This window comes from Rhineura floridana, chromosome 1 (genome assembly GCF_030035675.1).
Source record: "Rhineura floridana isolate rRhiFlo1 chromosome 1, rRhiFlo1.hap2, whole genome shotgun sequence".
Taxonomy (NCBI): domain Eukaryota; kingdom Metazoa; phylum Chordata; class Lepidosauria; order Squamata; family Rhineuridae; genus Rhineura; species Rhineura floridana.
The window spans coordinates 149411291-149435963 of NC_084480.1; the positions used below are offsets into that span (position 1 = coordinate 149411291).

General features: G+C 44.4%; 1 protein-coding gene across 2 annotated transcripts; it reads right to left on the bottom strand.

The window, feature by feature from the left end:
- Window positions 1–903: 903 nt before the first annotated feature.
- LOC133383863 (transcription factor HES-1-like) lies at window positions 904–18372 on the bottom strand. 2 transcript variants are annotated; one of them, XM_061625429.1, is made up of 7 exons: window positions 17808–18372; window positions 16230–16332; window positions 11985–12167; window positions 11402–11510; window positions 7416–7511; window positions 6165–6246; window positions 904–1442 (listed from the first exon to the last, which is right to left on the bottom strand). In XM_061625429.1, the coding sequence occupies exons 4-7, from the start codon at window positions 11495–11497 to the stop codon at window positions 1036–1038; spliced, it is 681 nt and encodes a 226-aa protein (XP_061481413.1). In that variant the 5' UTR covers window positions 11498–11510; window positions 11985–12167; window positions 16230–16332; window positions 17808–18372; the 3' UTR covers window positions 904–1035. The 2 variants fall into 2 exon arrangements, with proteins under 2 accessions (XP_061481413.1, XP_061481506.1); XM_061625522.1 differs by lacking the exons at window positions 16230–16332; window positions 17808–18372 and adding an exon at window positions 14923–15527.
- Window positions 18373–24673: the final 6301 nt, after the last annotated feature.

Here is a 24673-nt window from a genome sequence, read left to right on the forward strand (position 1 = left end):
CTCAATGGATAGAGGAAGTCTTGTTGGCTTTGTGACTGTTTTCTTAGAACACATGGCCTCAGAGTCTGCATTTCCTCTTACTGGATCAATCAGTTTGACCAGCCATGCGTATGGTTTGATCTATTTTTAAAAACCCTTTGACTGGACCTGCTGTGGTAATCTTGATCAGAATGAAAATGCCCTCCTTTCTTTCTCCTGCAGACTAGAAGTCCTCGTGAGGAATACTTAAAATTCTTACTTGGACATCATTGGGCACTGGAGGGTTAAGCTCTTTACAGCTATTGCTTTCAAATACATTTTCTGATGGATCCCCTCTTAAAAGGTATAAAGTATCCCTACCCCCACCCCCCAGTCTTCCAAAGCAATATACCTATAAAATATGGAATTGGCTTTGGCAGATTAGGCAGGCAAACATATACTGCATTAATAATTAATAGCAAGCATGGATCAAACGGCATTGATTGGAATAGCCAATGGATTGTTCCAAGCCCAGGGCCAGTGTTCCTCCCATGCCCATTGCTTCCTGGAGCGCTGAATGACTCTGTATAAATAAACAGAGCTTGGGTGCTGTGCGTTCAGCTTCCTTGCCCTAAATTGCTGCACATTTCAAAGTATCAGACAGGGAAACCTGCATTTGAGACAAAGATAGATTTCTAGTTGGCGCTTTAAACATTTTGCTGGACCCTTGAGGCTCACAGTTTGAAATGACATCTTGTTTTCAGAAGGCAATTCTGCGTTGCTTCATACCTGTTCCATTTTAGATGGCCCTTGGGTGAGGCCAAACCTCTTTAGTTTTGCTTTATATATTTATTTTATTTAGCGAGATTTATATACCACTTAATTTTTAAAAATCTATTAAGCGGTTTACATAAAGTAGCATGAAATCTTTATTTGAAATGATGATTAAAATAGACTTTCAAACAGTGGACATAATAAAATTATCAAAATATAGATAAAATCCAAAAAGTTTTAAAAACAAATACATGTCAGAAAATTACATGACTGGGTAAATATGTAATTAAATCAGAACATCATTCACCATGGTCTCCACACATGGGTGGTTGTAGCAGACGAGGCTGGCTGGGTCCAAGGTTCATGTGGCTGGGGCAGCAGCGGAGATGCTGAAGGCTGTGACCAAAACCCAGCAGTAAGAGTGTGGGAGTCTAAAATTAGAGGAGGAGGAGGGGATGTCCCTAAAAAGGAAGGCTGAAGGGAGGGGAGAGAGTCTGCTTTGTGCCGTTTCCAGGCTTTGGAAACTGGAGCTGGTGTGATGATAGGAATGGCCCTTGGAGCCTCTTCCAAGTGTTGCAAGATCCGAGTCTTCACCTCCTGTCCCAAAGAGGAGTCTGCTCTGCTCAGGAAGGTACTGACAGTATTGATGCAGTGGCAGTAGCCAGACGTAAACTCTTGGCTGTCTTGGGAAACGGAAGCAGCAACCGCGCCTGAAGAAGAAAAGCAAAGTCAAGCACGGTAGCTTCCATGACAGTAAGCAAGCAGTGTCCTGGGTGCAAACACCTGCCATTTTTTATTTATTTATGAAAGTATTTATATACCACTTTCTCATAAAATAACAGGATGGTAATACAGCAATATAACAAGTATGAAGAGCAGTACAAAATAATAGTTAAAATGACTGGCTACTCGATAAAGTTTTAAGCAACTGCTAAAAAAAAGAAGAAGTCTTAAATAAAGGCCTGTTCTGCCCCAACAGGGCACTGTGTTATATTTAATATACTGCCTGCAAGCTTGTGGGTAGAATCCTCTTTAGTAAATCTGTTAGCCACTGATTAGGTCTGCTTGTTATCACGCCTCAGTTGGCTGCTGGTGGAAAGATTCCTTAGTAATTCTTTCTGGAAAGCAGACATCCTCCCTTAGGCCTGGTTCTCTGCAGCTTGGAGGGCTTGGCTGTGCATTATCAATCAATCAAATCCTTTATTTGCGTTAGCTACAAGCCGTTGCAATTAAAATGTATACAATAAAAGCAATAGAAAGCAAACACAGCTTAATCAGATTTCCTGCTAGGATTCTAGAATCCTAGCTGTACATTATCTTTTCACCACACATCCATTCTACCTCCTTTGCTCAAGTGAATATCATCTTTGTGCTGGTAAGTGTTTTCTTGCTGAATTTATTAGTTGCTGTTCAAGATTACTTATGAATAAAATAGAAGATTTGAGTTATATAAAGTGTGGATTGGACGTGAGTTCATCTGCCTGGATAGACATGCAGCTCAACGTGTGTTGAGGCCAGAACAGTGAAAAGATAGCAATAGCAGGCCCAAAGCCTCTGGCCTACGCCCTGTGCTACGTCCTTACGGCTAGGCCTCAGGCACGTAGCCAGGATCAGAACCACAGTGCAGGTTCCACATTTTCTACTTCTTAAGTATCTTGGCAGAACCCAGGCCCACAGACGGAGCTACTGAGACCACAGTTCAAACTCATCAAGTGTCTGAAAGCCAAAGACCCACAAGGGAATGTGTATTGACCCAAAAGGCCCGGGAAGCATATGAAGCTGAAAAAGCTCAGTACCTGGAAAGGGCACAAGCGGCCTGGGACAAAGTGGAACAAGCCACATATGAAGTCACAAATGCTACAAAGGAAGTTGAGATCCAGTAGACTATGGCCCAGTTAAAGTCCAAATATACACACTTTCTCTTCTAACAAAACACAACTCAGATTCAAGTTTGGAGGAGCAAGCTGTTCAGGAGACCATCAATCAAGATCATGGCAACATTGTATCTTAGAGGCACAGAGCAAGATCAACAACCTGCAAGAACCTGTTCACAGTGCTCCCGCTTCTCTGGGTGCTCAACCAGGTCAATGAGCTCTGTGCATTCAGACCTAACTTCAGCTTAGCGGCTGCTAAGGCACGGGCTGAAGCAGAAGCTGCGTGGGCACGCGTCCATTATGGCAAAAAAGAAGCGACCTCGAAAGCTGAGCTGGAAACCCTACATCTAGAAAAAGCAGCAGGTGCAGCAGCTGAGACTCAAACTAGGGTTCTTGAAGCAGCTGTAGGAAAGGAAGGCGGGAACAGCCAGCTCGATGAAATTGAGACAGAGCACTGCACACAACGCACTGCAGGCTATGTATTGAACCACAGTGCCAGGTATGCAGTTAATGGGAACAAACTTAACACATACTTCACTACGAATACAAATTATTTCTATGGTGATCCAGAGGCAGACATCCATACCGAGGCACCACAACTGGTTTGTAATTCACACATGTGCACACAGGAAGATGTGCTGCCCTGGGCTCAAACTCAAACTGTCCAGGAGAACAAACTCCTTTGTCTAATCCATGAACTACATGCCATACCACAGTCGGCAAACAGCCATGGTACCCAGAAGGAAACCTCCAGCGTGACAGAGCTCGCCAAATACCTGATTCGCCTTGAGCTTGTCAATACTGGGCTTGCTAATTTTGATGACCATCCTGAAAACTATAGAGCCTGGAGATCTACATTTCAGAATGCTTCCGGGGACCTAAATATCACTGCCGGTGCTTGACCTGCTAGCTAAGTGGTTCGGTAATGAATCCTCAGGCTATGCAAAGAGGCTCAGGTCAGCACATGCAAGCAACTCTGCAGTCGCTCTGAAAGCAGTTTCGGACAGACTGGAGGAGTGCTATGGCAGACCTGAAGGGACTGAGAATGCACTACTAAAAAAGGTGGAGAATTTCCCTAAGATCCCAAACAAAGATAGCCTCGAATTACGAGCACTGGGAGACCTATTGCTGGAACTTGAGCCAGCCAAAGCTGACCCATATCTAACTGGACATGGATATCTCGACACAGCTCGTGGAGTGAACCCCATTGTGGAGAAAATGCCACATAGCCTGGAAGAGAAATAGATCTCACTAGGCTCAAAGTATAAAGAAGAAAATCAATGTGCCTTTCCTCCTTTTTCAGTTTTCTCAGTTTGTCTGCAATTCGCCTAAGGTCAGGAATTACTCAAGTTTCACCTTTGGGATTACTAGTGTGGCTAATACAACTCACCTCTGGAATGAGAAGTCAATCGCGAGATGGCAACTATAAAATACCCATCTCAGTTCACAAAACAGATGTGTCTCCTACCACATCCAAGCCTAAGAAGACAGAGGACCCTGACAAGCAGTGCCCTCTACACAAGAAGAGCAAATGGTTACATGATAGAGGCTGTGGATAGCAGTATCAAGCTACCCCTTCCTGCACTGACAGAATGCAACCAGCTACCAAACAACAGGAAATTCCTACACCAGACGTTGCACTTCACCACCCTCACTTGAGACCTATAGCCAGCCACATTCCACCATTGGCCCAAGATGCCCAAATCCTACCCCTGCTTGGCATAGACATGTTGAGAGTACACAAGGTTCAACAACAATACAATGGTCCACACAATGCCCCTTATGCACAGAGACTTGACCTCGGATGAGTCATCATGGGCCAGGTCTGCGTAGACCGCATGTGTAAACTGGACCTTCAAAATAGAAGTGTTGGAGAACAGACAAGTGTCATATTTCAAACCATGTCCCGAACACTTCTTAGTTAAAGAAAATCTCTGCTCAAAGGAGTGCCTATTCAGAACTACTCAAGTGCACGGGGATATCCCTACACAGCAGAAACAAAGAGATACTCTTGGAAACACACTGTTTTAGGTAACAAAATATGATAATAAACCTGCCCCAATAGAGGAAGACCGCTTTGAATTTGTAAACCCAGATGCAGAAATTCATCCACAGGTGAACACCCTCAAGACCAGCGTTATACGCACAGGTTATCTGAGAGCTCAATGGTTCAAACACTTCTAAAGGTGGACAATTCTTCTGCAAGCTATAGCGAATCTCATCCACGTTGCACGCTCATTTCATTACTCACCAGAAGACCCAATGAGTGACTGTCACCTTTGGCATTTGTGCGTTAAGCCACGCACAGTGGATGAATTGACTCAAGTAAAGGAAACCATCTTCCAAAGTGTTCAACGTGAGTCACATTCAAATGAGATCAGGCATGCAGAGAGGAAGGAAAACACTCCTAAGGATAGTCCTCAAGTTGAGCCCCTTCATGGATAAAGATGGTCTACTCAGAGTCAGTGGCTGTTTATAGAATGCCAGCCTGAGACAATGGGAATACAATCCTATTATCATCCCAGGGCGAAATCATGTTGCTTCATACGGCACTATCATGAAAAGGTCAAACACCAAGATAGACACTGTACTGAAGGAGACATTAGAGCTGCAGGATTATGGATTACAAATGCTAAATGATGCATCACCTCAGTGATTCACAAATGTGTGAAATGCCGTAGACAGCGAGGCAGGTATCAAGAGCAGAAAATGGCAGACTTACCTATGGATCGGCTGAGCACCGACACCCCTTTCACCTATGTGGGCCTAGACATTTTTGGACCTTGGACAGTGGTGACATGCTGGACAAGAGGACAACACGCTAACAATAAACGATGGGCTGTGCTGTTCACATGTATGAGTGTCCATGCAGTGCACATTGAAGTAAATGAGTCTATGGACACTTCCAGCTTCATAAACGCTCTTCACAGATTCTTTGCCATCCATGGACCAGCCAATTATGTTCTGACTGTGGATCCAACTTTGTTGGAGCCTGCAGAGAGCTGAATATCAACCCTGATAACATCTTTGATGCAAAGTTTGGGAGTCGCTTGACTACCCAAGGCTGTACATGGAAATTTAACCCTCCCCACTCTTCTCACATGGGTGGAGCTTGGGAATGCTCTCCACCACCTTCCCCAAAAACAGAGTATTGTGACTGGCACTGGACAGGACCCTTGCAAGGACTGTGTTGATGGCCCTACTCATCTCACTGTTCAACAGTGTAACAAGAGCCTCAACAGGACCACTTGCTCTATCCACTGGAAAATCCCCCCGAGTCATCAAAAATCCATTAGGATCCATCAGCCTGTGAGGACAGACTATCTGAAACTGGTCTCCCATCCCTGCAGGCAGAACAGTTGCTGAAAGGGCAAACTTTCACCCAAGAAGTGGTTTGACCATGACGGCAGGGTAGTATCCACCCCACTTATTTCCAGCCTACCACCCCTCCCCGTCTTGAGCAAAGGCCAAAGTACATCCTACTCTGTATGACAGAGTGGATGTTGAAGTCACCCGGGACTGTGGTGACCACAGTGGCTTAGGGAAAATACCTGTTACCTTTCTTCTTGAGCCTGCGGAACTCCTGCACAGTCATCTCCAGAATCTCAGCTTTCTCCAGACGCGATAAAGCTCTAGCATTCTATGGAGGGCAAAAATAAATAAATAAATAAATAAAAATCCCAGGCTGAAACACTTTATTCTTATCTGCCCAATTTATTCTACAAAGTTTACAACACCTCACAAATTCATTCTTGTTTCTCAGAATTGCTGAAAGGGGGCAAGGAACTATGTTGGGCAAGAGGCTCTTCTCCTCTAGAAATCTTAATTCAGTCACCCTTTTGCCTTTTCAAGATTTCAGCAGAGGTTGGCCTCACCCTGTCAAGCACACACAGCCCTGCCTTTCCTGTAGGTTATGGCCTGTGTACTTTCTAGATTTCTAGTTTAGCGCTAATGTGTCATAGCACATGTGGGGGCTCTTGCGCGGGGGCTCTTGCGCGGGGGCTCCCGGCTCGGGGCCTCCCGCGCAGGGGCCTCCTGCTCAACAACAGCCGCCGTCGCCGCGTCCTTCTCCTCCTGCTCCACACAAGGCCCAGGTCCCTGAGCCCGAGCTTCCGCAGCCCCCCCTAACATAAACCAGCAGCAGCAGCAGCGGCAAAAGCCTGGGGAGCAGCAGCTGAGCGAGCCTGAGGACATGGAGAGGAAGACAAAGTTGAAACAGCAAACAGCTTTGCTGTAACAAATGCCTGTCGCCCTTCTGCCTCTTGGGAGCTGCCGCCCCCGCTAACACCACCTCCTCTTTCTTGGCAGTGCCATTAATGATGTTGTTATTTGTTATTTAATTTTATTTATCATTATAATGTTATTTGTTATTTAATTTTTTTTTGTAAATTGTATTGCTTTTATTGTATTTTTATTGTATTTGTATATTGTATTTTTATACCTGTGTTTATTTTTCCTTGTAAGCCGGCTTGAGGGCCTTTGGCCGAAAGGCGGGTATAAATAAAATTAACTAACTAACAGTGCAACAGGCTGATGTTAAGAGATTCTTGCAAGGGCTCATGCAAATCATAATAAAAATGTTCTTGCTGCAAACAACTAATACAGCTAACATTCTGGGTCGGGTGTGTATGTGGGATTTTAATTTATGAAATCCTAGATGATTTACAGATGGAAATGGAATGCTGAGCACTTCTGCCCTTGTAAATATCAGAGCCTCTCACTTCTAAGGAACTCAGGAAAGTTTTGGCTGCCAGGGTAGATTGTACCCAAAGAGACTTAACTCCCCACTTTAAGGGTTGCTGCACTTACCTGTCGATCTGGGGGCTGCTCAAGTAGCTTCCTCAACTGCTCCAGGCTTGCATTGATGCGGGCCCTGCGGCGTTTCTCAATCAGTGGCTTAATGGACTGGCAGAAGTTAGAGGGAAAAACACAAACTTAATGGGAGAAGCTGAAAGCAGCAAATAGGGCAATGTTTCCTACAATGCAACAGTTGGAAATATATTATACCCGCACATAGTTGCTGTCCTGAGGATCTTTCACAATTGTTGCTTTTGCATCTTTGAACCCTAGGCCTTAGTTTCTGCTGGAGAGTAACAGTGGAAGCAAGGGTTAACCAAGGACTCCTAGTGGGAACATATGCATAATAACAAAGAAGAGAGGCTCTTCAAACACTAATAGAGTGCCTTTTCCAGTGAATGCTCTCACCTCTGCTGCAGAAGGACTAAAAGGCCCTCCAGCAATGAGGTCGCCCACAGGCCCTATTCCCCCTCCCCCCCCCGTTTTAGAAATTGAGTGCTTCTGAACAAGAGCGCTGCTAATTCAAGTTTTTGCATCAAGCTGCTGTTCCCATTTTGAGGAAGAGCAGTGCCCATTTTGCTTTTCTACTGCTTCCTGCCTTGCAGCTTGTGTTGATCTATGAAAGAGCAGCTGAAGTAAGAAAGAAAAGGAAAGCTGAAATTTGTAGCATTTAGAGATCAACAAAAATAGGTGATTGACAAAAAAATTATCAAAATAAAATCACGGAGAATTTCCTCTTTCCTAAGAACATAAGAAGAGCCTGCTGGATCAGGCCAGTGGCCCATCTAGTCCAGCATCCTGTTCTCACAGTGGCCAACCAGGTGCCTGGGGGATCTGAGTAGGACTACCATTGAAAACCACCCTTGAAGCTGAATCCAGAGAAGTCAGCAGAGCTTGGAAAAGTTACTTTTTTGAACTACAACTCCCATCAGCCCAATCCAGTGGCCATGCTGGCTGAGCCTGATGGGAGTTGTAGTTCAAAAAAGTAACTTTTCCAAGCTCTGGAAGTCAGGCGATGCTGATGGAAAATCCTAGGAGTGAAGGGACGTTACAGGGTCAGGGTGAAACCTTGCCCTTGTGCAGGGATACCCTGGTGCAGCGTTGGGAGTTAGCCAGGAGAACCATCAACTCTACTACATGGGAATGTAAAGAGGCTGTGCTCCAAGCCCATTCCCCCACCCATTTTCCTGATTTAAGGAATACCGTGGCTAAGGCTTTCTAGAGAGCTTCCTATGAAGAATGCCTGACCGACCGTAGGCAGAATCTTTCCTCATTTGGAGCTGTTGCGGTCAGTCCTTACTGTTTGAAGGCTGTGGCTGAATGGATGGATTCGAACAGACTTGGGGTTACATTCAACCAAGTGCTACTCGGAGTATATCCATTGAAATGAATGAACCTAAGTTAGTCATATCTAGTAGCTTCAATGGGTCTAATCTGAGTAGGACTACCATTGAAAACCACCCTTGAAGCTGAATCCAGAGAAGTCAGGCGATGCTGATGGAAAATCATAGTGCCCTCAAGAGACTAAGTATGTTGCTGATTGATGCAGTAGTTGTTGCCCCATCAATAAATGCTTGCAGACTGTGTGGCATCATTAACCTTGCCTTGCTTTTGCAGGTTTCTGCAGTCTCTCTAGAACAGGCTTTTATCAACTGGTGCATTACAATTGCATTCTTTTTTAGTTTGTTGACTCTGTATCCTTATATTTTATCTTATTGTGCACCGCTTTGTTACCTTCTGGCTGTGAAGCAGTTTGTAAATCTGTAGAAGAAATAGGCTACACCCCTCTTGGAGGATACGGATCTCATCATTGTTCTTCATGCTGTTGTGACTTCCATGCTTTACTAATGTAATGTGCTTTGTGTGGGGCTGCCCTTGAAGACCACGTAGAAGGAAAATGCATTTGGGGGATGGGTGCATCAGCAGCAGCTGCCTTCAAGGGCAGTGCCACACAAAGCATATTGCAATCAAATATATTTGAATTTGTCTGCCTGTTGATAGGCTTCTGTGCCTGATTTTAAAGGTACTGGCTTTCACCTAAGGTCTACATGGCTTGGGGCCCAGGTACCTTTCAGAGAAGCCCTTCATTATCTTTGTCAAAGCAACCCCTGCTTCTGTTCAATCAATATGCATGGTGCGAACATCCACCAGTAGAAACATAGCCTTACAGCTGCAGCCCTGAAGCTATGGATTGAGTTATTTATTATTTATTTATTATTTTGATTTATATCCCGCCCTTCCTCCCCGCAGGAGCTCAGGGTGGCTCCTCCATTGGAGTTGGGGAACTTCCCATTTGCATTTATTAAGGAAGACCTATAGAATCTACCTCTTTTATCTCATTTTGGGGACCTCTCCTTAGGGGGTGTGTGCTTAAACCGACTGCCTAACTTATTTTTAAATGTATTTTGTTTTATATTGTTGTTTTGTTTTATTATTAATAATTATTATTATTGTTATTAATAACAACAACAACAATTTCCATTGTAACCTTCTCTGACGTGGCACATAAGAAAACCACAATGCTATCACTTAGAGGCAAAGTTAAGCTTTTCCATTTCTGTCTTGCATTGGACAATGGGGAGCTGCAAGAACAACTTTGGATAACAAAAGGAGATGGGCAGCCTGCAGGTTCTACTTGGTTGGTTTTTTGTAACTAGAATGCTCAGGTTCACCAACCAGATCCAGGAGCAAAACAGTGGCTCTGGGGCTGGACACAAGATTAGGGCATTCCCAGATTCTTGCTATTTTCAGATAGGAATCAATCACAAACCAGCAAATTCAGGTTGTGCAATTAAAGTTAATTTAGTGTTCTTCTGCAACAAATCTCCCCCCCCCAAAAAAAACATTTTCCAATAGGAAAGGGACAGGAAAATGTGGGAGAACAATAGCTTGACCTCCCTGCAAACCCATCAACATGAATGAATGCTCAATAAACAACTGGTGTTGTCTAACCTCCTCATAAACTTTGTACAACCAAATCAGGATGGATGCTGAATAAACAGGTCACCTGGAAGCTACCTTAAGAAGCACATGAGCTGGCCAGAAATGTGTTTTTGGTACTAGAACTGAGCTCACAGTCCTTTCACACACAAAATCCACTTTAAAATTTCCTTCTTGCTTTTTTCATTTCAGCAGCCTAAGTTGCTGCTGTCAAACAAATTGCCCAGACCTGTCTACCCCTGTTGTTCACAATACAGAAAAGGTTTCTCCAAGGCTGAATGGGATTTGTATCCACTCTGTGCCACAATCAGTTGTCTTTTTAATTTTAAAATTTGTATCCAGGGGGAAAAAAAGATACATGCAAATACTCTGAATTGATGTTATTACTGTACAGTTAATTCCTCATGTTTCTGTGTCCTTAGAATACAATCCCAAGCATGTTTACTCAGAAACAAGTCACACTGAATTCACTGGAGCTCAGGATCTGTCCCTCACCTCCCAGATGCCTGCATAGCACTTGGGAAGCCTGTTGAATGGATTGAATAAGACTGTCCTTTCCCAAGGGAGTCTGCAGTCTGCCCTTATCACTCTAGATTATACGCTATGTGCACCAACATTGCTGATTATTTCTCAATAACAATGTTAAACGTTTTTTGGGGGATGGGGCGGGTTTCCTGCGAGACCATTAACAGCAACAACAGATAAGCTATATTTATATTATCTTTAATTTCCACCAATGAAAACGCTGGGCACTGAGTTTGTCCTGAGTGTTCGGCCCCATAGTTTTAGAGGATGGCCATGGCTGCTCATTCATTGGTGAGGGAAAGATACTCTGCACCCCCCTCCTTGTTACATCAGATCTCCTGGTCCAGGACTGAGTTCTGGCACTGAATAAAAATTCTAGAAACTCACCTGCAGTGAACAGGAGTTCAGATTCAGCCGTTTGGATTCTACCTCTTTGGCACACGTTTCAGGACAAAATGGAAGCTTCCCCTGTCAGATGCTTCTCATGCTAATGCGTTCCGCTGAAGGGGAAGGGGCGAGCTCTGTTTCCTTACCTTTCGGTAGAGACTGCTGGAATGTTTTGAATTCCTTGCAGAAGCTCCCATCTTGCCCAGACCCTTTGACTCTGCCTGGCCCAGTGCTACCTCCATGGGGTGCCGTCCTCTGGAGAATGCAAAAAAAGGGTGCTCCAAATTCTTTAGCTATTCAACTGAAGCAAGAACAAGAACTGGGTTTCTTTGTTTTTAATAGTTAAATCTGTTGTTTTTCATTCATCTGCTACCTCTGTAAGGAAAAGGGATTCGCCCTTTACCCCTCTCTTCCCTTGTTCCCATTCCAAGGTGTGAGCAGCAACAGCTCCTCCCCCCCCCCCCCCCGCCGCCAGGAGAAATGCCTTCTTCCCCACCAGGCACTCATCTCCGTTCCCCTTCACTACACACCAGCCCACTTAATGCTACATACCTGATCTAGTACCTGTTTTCTACAGTTAGAGGCCACTATCAACTCCCTCTCTATCTGCCCTCTAGGAGCATCCCTGGTCATTGTCCAGTGGAGTCCTCGCAGCATCCTAAAGCATAGCTCTCTACTAGCATGACGTCTTCCTATCCTGCATACGCGCGCGCACACATACATACTTACTTTGCATCCCTCTGACTGAAGAATATCTGATGGTGGGTCACTCTGGAGCAACCTTCCCCAAGCTGGTGCTGTCAGACTTTTGGACTACAGATTCCACACACACACCCCAGCCAGAACCTGTAGTCTAATTCAGGGGTTCCCAAACTGTGGTCTGCGGCTTCATTCAGGTGGTCTACGGCATGTCTATAAAAATCCAATTAAAAATCATACAGCATCTAACACTACAGTTGCTACTATAGGTGGAAAAATCATTAAGTGGTTCATCAATACAGTCACCAATTTTCAAGTGGTCCATGGGGGGGGAGTTTGGGAATCACTGGTCTAAGCCATCTGGGGGGCACCAGGTTGGGGAGACCCACTCTGGACTGAAGAAACTTTTAATGGCCATCAGGAGCTTGAAAAAGAGACAGGCATAGCGGTATCTCTCTTTTCAACACATCTGAGGTACTTCTGTCTTATAAAAATTGTGGGTAGCTCTGTTGGCTCATAAGAAATTAACCGAGGTAGAGTAATAACTTTGTGTGCATTTTTGTTTTAAGAATGAATACAAACAAAAGTTTACAACGTAATTTTTATTAGGCCCAATAAATGTCCCAGAGTAGTCCCAGAGCTATTGAACTGGCATACACTCCAACTTACACGAAGTAATGTTTTTCTGTGAAGCTTTTGGTACAACTCTTTAGTTCTCATATTTTATGGAAATGATACTTAAGTACATCATATTTTATATGTAACATTTGTAAAGTGTTAATACTTCTTCACATGCATTACAATCCTTACAACAGCCCTGTAATGTAATATTATTGTCTTACATTTTGCAGATTGGCAGAGGGGTGTGTGTGTGGAGACTGAGGTGGAGAGAGAGTAGCTTGCCTAAGGCCACCTAGTGAGCTCATGGCAGAGGTGAAGTTTGAACCCGGGACTTGCTGATTCATAGGTTGGTCACTTTTTGCCATTACACTATACTAGCTCCTGTACATGTGCTGAATGTATCTGTCTCCCCCTTTATACCCTCGTCTCCATCTTCTACTTCCCCTTTGGTACCCCTGTGCTGAATTTTAGATTGCCAGATTGAGTCTCTGGGATAGAGACACAAAGTGAGAAAACATATTGACATTGACAGCTATTAACATGTTAAATACATATACAGTAATGCTTTCCTTTTCAACACTGAATAATAAAGCATGGTTTCAACATGGCATCCTAAAAGCTAGATATTTTGCTGGGGAAGTTCGGGTGAGAGCAATAGGCCTGGAAGAATGACAGCTTCTCACTGACCCTGTCCTCACAGCCTACCACAGTCAAGCACATGCAGAGGATTCTGATGGAAGAGAACCAGAGACCTCTAACGTTAAAACAGTTGCAGGCAGCAGGCTCTTTGGCACAATAATCTCCGAGCAGGCAGGGCAGACTCTCTGAGCAGTGAGAACGTTTGGATTTCAGTAGCAGTAGAACCCTTAAAGGTCCATACCGTTTTTTAATTCATAGCTTGCTGTAGTGCTGGTTCCAGGGAAGGGCATAGAAATGATTAGCTATGGCACTGATCTGAATTTCTTCTCTGAACATCTCTGGATCCATTATTTCTTTTAACTGGCCTCCTTCTGTGGGTTTTTTTATGTTTGTGATTTTAGATGGTTGGTTGATGTTATCCTATAGTGAGGCACCTTGAGTAGGCTATGCTTCAACAAGCAGCTAATAAATAATAATGTTTAAATAAAGAAAATCCAATTATTACTAGTGCTTCCACCTACAAGTCATGCCAATGAGGTTCAGTTGCAACAGCTGGGATATGACCTGAATGTGGTGGGTGGTACAACCGGTAGCATAGTGGCAAATTAAAAAATGTCGGGTCCCTTCATGTTAGTCACAGCCATGCTGCAGGGTTGAGAATGAGATCCTTGTTAAGCCTTCTCTGACAGCAGACATCCCCAGGAGCCAATAACCATGAAAGAGGAGAGTGTAAGGAGAGTCTTTTCAGTGGCTGACTCACCTCCTTTCACTCTGATTGGCTCCAGTCAGCAGGAAAGGATAAGGAAGCACGTTAGAAGACTCATCTCAGTGACTAACACACTCCCCTTTCATGCTGATTGGCTCATAGGATGCTAGAGACATTGGGACCCTTCCCCCCCAAAAGGGTCTAAGACTCCCCAAGACCCCAGATGACTACACTCCTGGATACAACAACCACTTACTAAGCAGGTGTGCAGTGCAGCGGTGTCACTAGCGGGAGTGCGGACCTCCGGTGCGTGCCCTCCCAGGGGCATGGACAAGGTGGCTGGGCTTGCGTGCACGCGCACTCGAGGCCAGCCACCCCATCCATGCCCCTGGGAGGGTGTGCACCGGAGGGGCACCCAGCCGGAGAAGGTCTGGGAATGCCGGTGCGCCTCCCTTGCCCCGCCGACGCTGCTCCAGGTCTCGCCCACCCGCCCGCCTCCGAGGAGGAGTTGGAGCAGCCTTGCCAGGCAATGGCACGGGGTGGCTCTGGGTGTCCCCCCTCATGGTGACACCTGGGTGCGGGCCACACCCTCTGCACCCCGGTAGTGATGCCCCTGGTGCAGTGGCAAATTTTCAAGTTTCGTTTTCATCACATGCACATCTCCACCTTCCAGCAAGGTCATTATCTACTTCTTTGGCCCTAAATAGCTATGCTTGTACTTCAGAATCACTGTTTGTTTGTACAAGTTAAAACAGGTCTACAGTCTCTTCCATTCTCTGCTGAATGCTTCAATGTTCAACTGAAGGCTAAATCTTTCCATGAGCCACTCGCACTATTGGGGTTTGGTATATATTGCAGCAGAGTGCCCAAATAAATAAATACGCTGGTAAGAGTGTTGGTTGTAAGATTAAAGAAACTTAAGGTTTATTACTGCTGGGGAGGAAAGTCATTCTGACTGCAGGCATACATGTGGTCTTGGAGAACCATGACGCTGATACTCACAGGCACTGTCTGACTACAAAGAAGGGAAGAGGGAGGAAGTAAAGCCTGACAAAAGAATGAATAAGTAGTTACTAAAGAAGGAATTGGTGAGGGGAGAAAAGGTTGCCTTTCTGTTTATTGCCCCCTGCTGGTTCAGGTTGCTCATTGAAAGGTGTTGCTGCTTCCTATTTATCACAGATTGTCCATATTCTGTGGCACCTCTGCCTGATAAACCACAGTCCCTACTTCTTGCCTTTGGGAAACTTTAGGAATGCCTTTTAAAACAGCAGAGTTGTGCTGGCTGGAGCTGATGGGAAGAGTAGTCCAAAATAGCTGGAGGGCTCCAGGTTGGCAAAGGCTGGTATTTACAAATACAAAGGCTTCTTTTCCATTCTCCCATAACCGTCTATCCAGACGTAAATGTTTCTGACTATGTTTTCAGTTGCAGCTATTCTATGACAAAACTAGATCCTCTGTGAGATTTAACATATTAAAAATTCTTAAGGTTTTTAAATTTTGTTGATTGAAAAGAAGCTGCTGTGGTCAATTTGCTAATACTCCAGCCAAAGAGAGAGAGATCCTCAAGGTGCCAAACCAGCAAACAGCAGAGAGTAAAAAATGATAAAAAAACAGAAATTTTGGGCTGCAATAAAAATTTATCATTTTTACTCTCTGCTGTTTGCTGGTTTGGCACCTTGAGGATCTCCCTTTGGCTGGAGTGTTTTTGGGTGCTTCCCTCCTTGCTTTTTTGCTGCAATTTGCTAACACATACTGTTTCAAAACATGATGTAGGACCAGCCATTGCAGGGTAAAGTGAATAGCAGGCATGAAATGTCATTAGCAGATGGGGTGATCCCTGATGTGAGAACAGGGATGTAGAAGACTGTCCATGTTTTCAAGTGTGAAATGTTGGAGTGTATGATGATTAGCTGATGACCACCGATGACCAGCAAGGACAATGCACCATGCCCTGATCCCACAATGGTCCCCACCTGTGAGATGGAATCTCCATGTACAGATAACCAAATGGGGGAGTGGGAGAGAGAGAATGGGAAAGGGTTATTATGTTCATGCCCTGCTTGTGGGCTTCGCTGATGCATCTGGTTGGCGACAGTGGGAAACAGAACACTGGACTAAATGGTTCTCTTGACCTAATCTAGCAGGGATTTTTCAGGGAGGGTCAGCCTATGAGCATGGAGAATGTGCTTTGGTTGTCTCGTTTTCCTGGGGAAACTTGGAAACTTGCTGCAAGAAATACATTGCTGTTTTAAAAACATCTCCACGTCTGTAGTTTGAGAACAAAAGCCTAAATATTCCACAAAATTCACCTTTGAGAAACCTAATCAAGACACTGACAGGTATAAATCAAAGTTACTCCAATTCCATCACTGTAATTTTCTCCTTTTCTTTCAACATCTTGTGGAGACCATCCTAAGTAAAAAAAAAAAATGCCATGTTTTCAATCTTTATGAGCTGGTCACACCTTAATTCACCCCCTGCAGGTGCTTTTCCCATCCCCTGCAGAGACAGACTGGAATTTCACAGTATTGACATAATGGCTCCTAATGTCCCCTCTCTGGAGGAAGTGCATGTCTTTAATTGCAGCAAGAGCCAGGAGGGGTGTGATGATGATGGGGAGTATTTTCCAAAAAGGCCCTTACAATGGAGGGAGGGAGAGTTTTATTTACTATTTACAACAAATAGTCTCACTCTACAGTGCTGCTTGGGGATTTGCAAGGGGATTTGTCAGTGAAGACAACTACATTCTAACAACAGCAATAGCAGCAGTGACAACATACTTTTTGCATGCTCAAAGCTCTGCACATACATAATCTCAAACCTTACAAAAGCCTTGTAAGGTTGACCAATATTATTATTCCCATGCTGAAGACTAGGGGAAGGGGAAGTGATACTTATGTCTACCTAGTAAAGCAAGTTTTGAGCCTCAGACTATCCAGCTCACATACTTGTGCCAGCTGTCAATAATATTAGGGAGCACCCCCACCCACAAAAACGTTCAGGAATTATCACTTTGACAGTAAATAAATAAACTCACTATAGGGAATTTCATGTGCATCTTGGATTCATTATTCTGAAGATGTTCTGTCACAGTAAGGGGAGAGGGCCATAGCACTCCCAAGACAGAGCATATATTTTGCACGCAAATGGTTCAGGCATCTCCAAGTAGGGCTAGGAACAACTCCTTCCTGAACTCTGGGGAGCCACAATCAATCAGTGTAGATATAGAGCTAGAGTGACTCTGTAGAAGGCAGTTTCCTGTGTTCCCAATCCTTTGCCAGGTGTCATCCAGAACAGTATGGCTCCTTCAAAAAACCCAGCAAAGCAAACACTACAGGTCCAGGGCCAATTCACACAATCAAACTTGCATATTGTGAGGATGGCTTGAGTAGCTCCATGCAGCTTTCAGCCAGTGGTTCAATTTCCCATATTTCATGGGATCCAGACAGGGCTGTCTTACTGGCGATAGTGGTACACACAGATTCCAAGTGGTGCTGGAGCAATCAGACAACCAGGCCATTTCAGCACATGCCACAGTTGCTCAAATCCGGACAACCCACCAATTTGCCTTGAGTGAAGTGGCCTCCAAAGGGAAATTATTTCGTCATTCAAAATTTTGCAGTGGCCTGAAGAAATCACACCTGACCCATGAAGTTGACGGAGGACATAGCCTGGTGCTGTTTAACAGCCTGTACCAATTCAAGGGCAGTCTATTGCACAGACAACAGAATGAGGACTGCAGCCCAAATATGGGGCCATCCTGGCTGAGAGACACAAGGACCCCTGATGAAGCTCTTGTGTAATCTATTTTTGTCAATGTCATAATCTGACCATTACAAGGTTACATTTAGAACGTTTAATTATTGTGGGCTGGAGCACAATTTCACCTTTAGATTTATCTTTCCCTGTTCCTTTCAGGCTCTGTCCTCTCTTATTCCAGCGTATTAGTTGGCCTGCAAATAAACGTTAAGAATTTTACTTTTGTATAAGAAGGTATTCTTAGACAAAAATCAACTGTATACATACAAACCTGCTAATCAAGGGTCCCCTGTCTGCAATATTAGTTTACTGTGGTTCAGTACAGCGATGAAAGGGATTTACTGGGCAATTGCTACACTGAAAGTATTTGGAGCTCAGAGAGACAAATGTCCCAATACAACCTGCGTAAGTGTACAGGGCACAAATCCAGTGCTACCCCTTCAGCTGACAACAATGGCTGTTATATGAGAGCCATGTTCAGGACTCTCTGCATGTCACAGATCTGCAGGAGTGGGGTGACACTGAGTACAGGATTCTGCTTCTGGAGAACCTCAGATTTTATTGACACACACATAAACAAAGCACATTTAGAGCACTTGTGTTTATGAAATAAAAATCCCTCAAAGCAAAGGAGGCACAGCCTTCTGAAATGTCCAAAGCCACCGGGGGGGGGGGCATTTCTAGTGGTCGAGGGTGGAGGTTGTGCTCTGCATAGCTCCTTGTCCGTCCTCATAACTAATAGGCAGGAATAAATAATGTGCAACAGTGTAGTTATGCAAACTCATTAGGCTTGCTGTTCTCCTTTTGGCAATTCCCCACAGTGCAAGGCATGATGCCTGTGCTCAGGAGAGCCTTTCCTGGCTCAGAGTTGGTTGGGTTTGGATTTGCTGGTGGTGGTTTGCACAATTTGCTCAGGGATTTATTATTTTATCACATTACATTTATATCCCCCCTTTTCTCCAAGGAGCTCAAGGTGGCATATAAACATGGTCCTCCCCAATTTTATCTTCATAACAACCTTGTGAGGTGGGTTAGGCTGAGAGACAGTGACTGGCCCAGGTAGCTCAGTGAGCTTCACGGCTAAGTGGGGATTTGAACCCTGGTCTCCCAGGTCCCAGTCCAACACTCTAACCACTACACCACATGGGCTCACAATTTGTCACAACTGGGCATGTTCAGAATGGTATTAATTAATAATTATGCATTCTTCCAAACAGCCTTTAAATTTTTTTTTTTTAAAGAAATCGAGGGGATCTAGAAAGATGGCAGTAGGCTGACATATTTACTCAGATTCGCCAGCTAAACTCTGAGGCCTGGAGACCAGATCAAGGTGGAGGTGGAGGTAAGCTTCATGGGGAGGAAGCAAATTTATAGATAACTGCAAATGCACTGGAACAAATGAAAACCAGGCCAGAATGAGGAAAGGAAAACTATAAAGTAAGGATGCCCAAGAGGTCACAATTCATTTTGGGCATGTCTCTGCCAGGTCCCTGCTCTGGCGTTCTGTTTGTTGGCAGCAGGCAGAAAAAGAAAACAGAGAATGAAGAGAAATGCAGAATTAAAGTCAACCACTACAGTAATAATGTTCAACACTTATCTTGCTCTTTCCATCTTCCAAGAGATTTACAAATGTTCACTAATTAATTAATTTCCACATCCTGCTTATCTATAAAATTCAAAATCATGGTTGGGCTGAGAAGGAAGATAAGATCCCTGGAGTTTGGGTGAAAGAAACTGGCTGCCTAGTAATTGAAATCAGGCAATAAAGTAGAGTTGCCTTCCTAGGCATATCTTTGCTCCAGACTGGGGCATTTTCTACCATGTTGGGCTGCAAATTTCAGAAGGCCCTTCTTCCAGTGAAAGAGGTGCACAGTTGCTTCAGAGTTGGGCACAGTTACTATGCTTCTATAATTCTGGAAGTGCTTCATACATAACATGCCTTTCTTCACCCATCTTGGCTAACTGTTGTGGCTGTATCACAAACAGACCCCAAAGTCCCAAGCCGGGCTACATTTGGCTCAGGCAGCTGGAAACAGTGGCACTACCTTGCTTGTTGCAGCCTCACACTTGTTGCAGGATCAAAGGGGTTAATTTTGACTTAAGGACTGTGGACTTTTGGCAAGGCCCACATCAGCGAAAGTAGCACCTTCTCTTGAATCCCACTCTATTCTGAATACAGTCCAAGTGAGTCTCACTAGTGGTTCCAGTTTTTACCAGTGGCCTGGTTTTCTACTCCCTATCCCTGATACTTCTTTTGTATATATTCCCCCCCCCCAAAGATGTTTGAGACAAATGTGTGTCCACGCATATGCATTACAGTTGCAGCCCTTCATATTCTAATGCTCGTCTTCCCCAGGGTCTCTAGAAGTCAAATATCTGGGTTGCAGGGAGTGGTGAATATTTACCCTAATCCCACTTACCTGAGAGTAAGCCCCATTGCATTCAATAGGATTTACGTCTGAGCAGACGTGATTAGGGTAGTGCTGTTAGAGACTCTCTTTAGTTCATATACACATGAGGACTAGTACACACCTTGCCATTTTACATGTGGAGCTGAAGGTCTATTAATTATGAAATGTTAATTACATCAACCAGACATTACAGGACAATATTTTCCTAGCATACTTTTAACAACAATAACAAATACTCTCTGATTTTAAATTAGTGCAGTATAAACTAGTGCAGTAGAAGCTGGGGGAGATGGCAGGTTAGTTTACTTTTCCTTCCCCCCCCTTCCTTCTTTTCTTCCTTTTGCAAATGCAAGGCAAGAAGGGGAGCTTTGGATGGCTGGTTGTTGTTGATAGGTGGTGAGGGTTTTTTGTGCAACACACCCTGTGTAAAATAATCTGTTGCCAATGTCTGCTGCAGCTCCCAGCCTTTACTTGTGAGAGACAAAGTGTGGAGCCAAACGGAAGCAAAGAGAATGGAGGGAAGGAGAGATTCACGTGCACAGATCTGTTGGGGGAAGTTGCCAGTCCACCAACCCATGCTTGCAGGAGGTGAGGGGAGAAGCAGGAGCAAGCAGAACTATTTGGGTCCGCTTCCAGTGGCCATGCAATCCAGCAGCTGATTGCGATTGGTGTTCTGCCCATCCCTCCCGTATACAGCCAGTGGAAGTACCTACAGAGAGGATGGGGAGCAGGCTGTGACGGAGCATTGCTAGACCCAGGGGTGTTGCACAGAACATAGACCCATGCCACAAGTTCTCATAAAATTAGGACATGCAGATTAATATGCATCGGTGGGATATTAGGCCTTCAAAAAACAAAACGTTTTCCCCAGAAGGTGGGGAGGCCAAGGGTGGACAATCCGAGTCCCACTGCAAAAGAACTGGTGCTCAGCCCCTGCTGGCCACCGCTTAACAAACCTGGGCTGCGATTCTTTGCGTCAGAAAAGAGATGATACAGGGCAGGCCATGAGTGTGCCTGTTTTCATCTGTGACAAGTTGGAGGGTATCACATACATCACAGGATACTGTGGTTGAAATATATTCAACATACTTCAGGGAGGGTGCTCCTTGGTCCCCACCTTCTGGCCGAAGGGAGCGCACTTTCCTCATCCGCTTTACATTGAGGCATAAGGACAAGTACTCTGCCATGATTACAATGGAGAGCAGAGGCTTGATTGTTCATCTTCCTAAGGCACATTCCAGGCCATGGTGATGGGGGGGGGAGCAGAGGAGTATTGTTGAGCTTGCATTAACACACACACATTTCTAGTCCTTTTAGAAAATAAGGAAAGACAAGAGATTATGCTACCCAGTTGCTCCATGAGAAGTAAAACTGCTCCCACTGCCTGGTGTTCTGACCAGCGAGTGTGTGCAAGGATACCAAGATTAGCACACATGAGAGAGGCACTTCTTTTCAAAAATGAATTATAATGAACTTTTCTTGAAGTTGAATAAAATTTTTTTTTTGTCATTTCAATGTATTAAGACTAGTAACTAAATAAGATTCTGGAATCTCACACAAGTTGTGGGTTTGTTTTTTTACTTGTTTGTGGTTTTTGTTTGTTGATGAACCACACTGGATTGGGGGTGTAGTACTGGGGGAAGGAGTATTTAACCCTTTCTCCCTGTGCCATTTCCACTATTAAATCAGCCCCAAGGCTCCTGTTTGCCCTGCAGGGGAAAACACAGATGCCAAGAATGATGCCTCTGTGCTATAATCCATAGAGCAAATGGCAGCTCAAGGAAAACAAGTTAAATTGAGGAAATGGTTCAGGTGGAAAGAGTAAACGTCCCTTCCCGCAATGCCAGTGCCTAGGCTAATCCACTGAGAGTAAACCCATTGAAATCAATAGATATGACTAACTTGGGTCCATTAATCTAGTTGGATCTACTCAAGAGTAAGCTTAGCTGGATACATCCCCCTATGTGTAACCCCCCCCCGGTTGCTTTGAACTACAGTAGGGCCCCGCATTACGGAGTTCCTCTTTAAGGTGTTCCGCTGATGCGGCGCCTTTCATTTTCAATTTTAAAGTTTTTTTTCCCCTTTTGCGACATTTTACGCCGTTTTCCCATCATTATCATGCAACGCGGCCCATTAAAGAATGGGGTTCCACTTTACGGCATTTTCCGCTTTACGGCGGGGGTCTGGAACGGAACCCGACGTATAAGCGGGGCCCTTCTGTACTTAAAAAAAATTGATCAAGGGCTTCCAGCACCTCCAACCTAGACTATTGATATTTAGGTTTTTACTATTTTGCAATGACCTCCAGTGGCTCCCCCTAGAGCAGTGATTCTCAAACGGTGCGCCGCGGCACACTGGTGCGCCGCAAGAGGTGACTAGGTGTGCCGCAAATATTATGAAAGTATATTTTAAAAATGAGAAGAAACCCATTTGTATAGAGATTTACTACATCCATGATCTATCTGTCTGTCTGTCTATAATTTTGTACACAAAGTGCGCCAGAAATTTTTTGTATGTTTTACAGTGTGCTGTGAACCAAAAAGGTTTGAGAACCACTGCCCTAGAGTGTCCTTACCTCCTCAGAACCACCACAACAAATCTGGCTCCAGGCCTAAACACATGACTAAACTAGAATGAAATGAGCTCATGTATTTGGAGCTATGTATTTGGAAAGAGGATTCCACCTTAGTGAAGGTGCAACATATATACAATTAAAAATCAAGATGAATATTTAATACAGACATGCCACAGACCACTGATGGTCCATGGACCACAGTTTGGGAACCCCTGGTTTAGATAAACTTCCAAATCTATTAAAATTCTAGGTTCTCCCTCACACACACGTTTAAAAATTGTATTATATTTCTAGTTATTGGTATCCTGCTTTTAAAAGAGTTAGCAAAGCAGCTTGCATAAAAAGAAATTATACTAACAATACGACATATTGACAAATACTAGCATTAAAATAATTTTTAAAAATCCTATGAAAACAGCAATAGATCAGTCATAAAATGGCTTCTGGAATTAAAAAGGCCTTCTGTGCCTGTATAAAAATGAGTATGGATTGAGCATGTGGGATCTGCCCAGGGACAGAATTCCATAGCTGTGGTACTGCCGAAAAGGACCTGTCTCTGGTAGAAGCCACTCTGATCCTTGTTGATTATGAGCCTAAGAGCAGGGCCTCTGACACCAGTCTTTAGGTTCATATGTCCACAAGTGGTTGGTCCTAGTCCTGGGCTGTTTAGAGTTTTTAAAAGGTTAAAACCCAAATTTTAAATTGAGCCTGGAAACAAAGGATTAACCAATGTAATTGGTGTAGGTTTTGTGTAATGTGCTCTTATCAGCATTCTGGCAACTATATTTTATACCAAGTGCAGTTTCTGAACTGTCTTTAAAAGTAGCCCCACCATGTAGAGACCCCAGTCTCAGTGCTTCCCAGAACTTTCGTATCTCTTTTACTCTCAAAGAGGAGGGTTTGTGAAAGGTAATGTCTGGGTTAAACATTACACTCTACTAATGGCTTATTTCCATGTCTGATACTGCCCGCCCCACATCTCTTGGGATTCTTAGATCAAAAAGTTTAAAGCGGCTGTGAAGTGACTTAAATCCTTCCCTTTTGTGGATCTGAAAAAGATCATTGGATCTCCACCCTGCTGGTTCTCTGCATGTCTTAAGAGTACCATTCCTTAGCCAGATGGATCAATCTTCCCCCCTCTCTCCCAGTTTTCATGCTGGCTTTGCCTTTCAAAGGAAGGGAGGTGACACAGACTTTTGGCAGGTGCTCAGGGATTATGTGATATTAGGTCACCATTAGCACCTCTTTCATGTGTCACTTTATGCCTTGTCCTAGATCTGTTTCCATTTTGCACATAGTCCTCAGGGGAGCGGATGGAGAATTACACATCGAGTCACAGTTCTCTTGAAGCAGAGGAAAATATTTGGATTGCAGAGTGTAGAAAAGCCACAAATCTCCCCAATTCCAGTACAAACATTCAAAGATGGTAGGAGCCAATCACAACTGGAATTATTTTAATTTTATTTTATGCATACAGTGCTGTCAATACACATGGCCATCATCAGCTCAATCATTTGATGAGCGAGAAGGGGGCAACAACCCCTCTCAGCTGACCTGCAAGGATGAGCTGTAGAGGTGGGGTGCAATAAAAAAAAATCATTCCCTGCTCTCTGCTGTTTGTCGGCTTGGCACCTTGAGGCTCTCTCTCTCTTAGGCTGGAGGTGGGCTGTGTGTCTCTGCAGGGACCACGCCCAATTTTTGACATACCCACCACTGGCCTAGGGCCCCCAGAAGATTGACCAAGAGTCAATGTGGCCCTCAAGTCTAAAAAAGGTTAGCCAGCTCTGATCTAAAGGGCTGCCTTTTCCTGCATGAATCTGCCTACCAGTTAAGATCTGCTTCTGAGGCCCTTTTCCATCTGTCCCCCCTTTCTGAGGTGCGGCTGCAAGAGTAGAGATGGTGCCGAAGTTATGGAACTCCCCCCCTCAGATCCCTCCCTTGACAAATGAGCCTGAGCTTCTTTGTTCCTATTCAGGTGCCAGGCAAAGCCCACCCTGTTCCCCCGTCT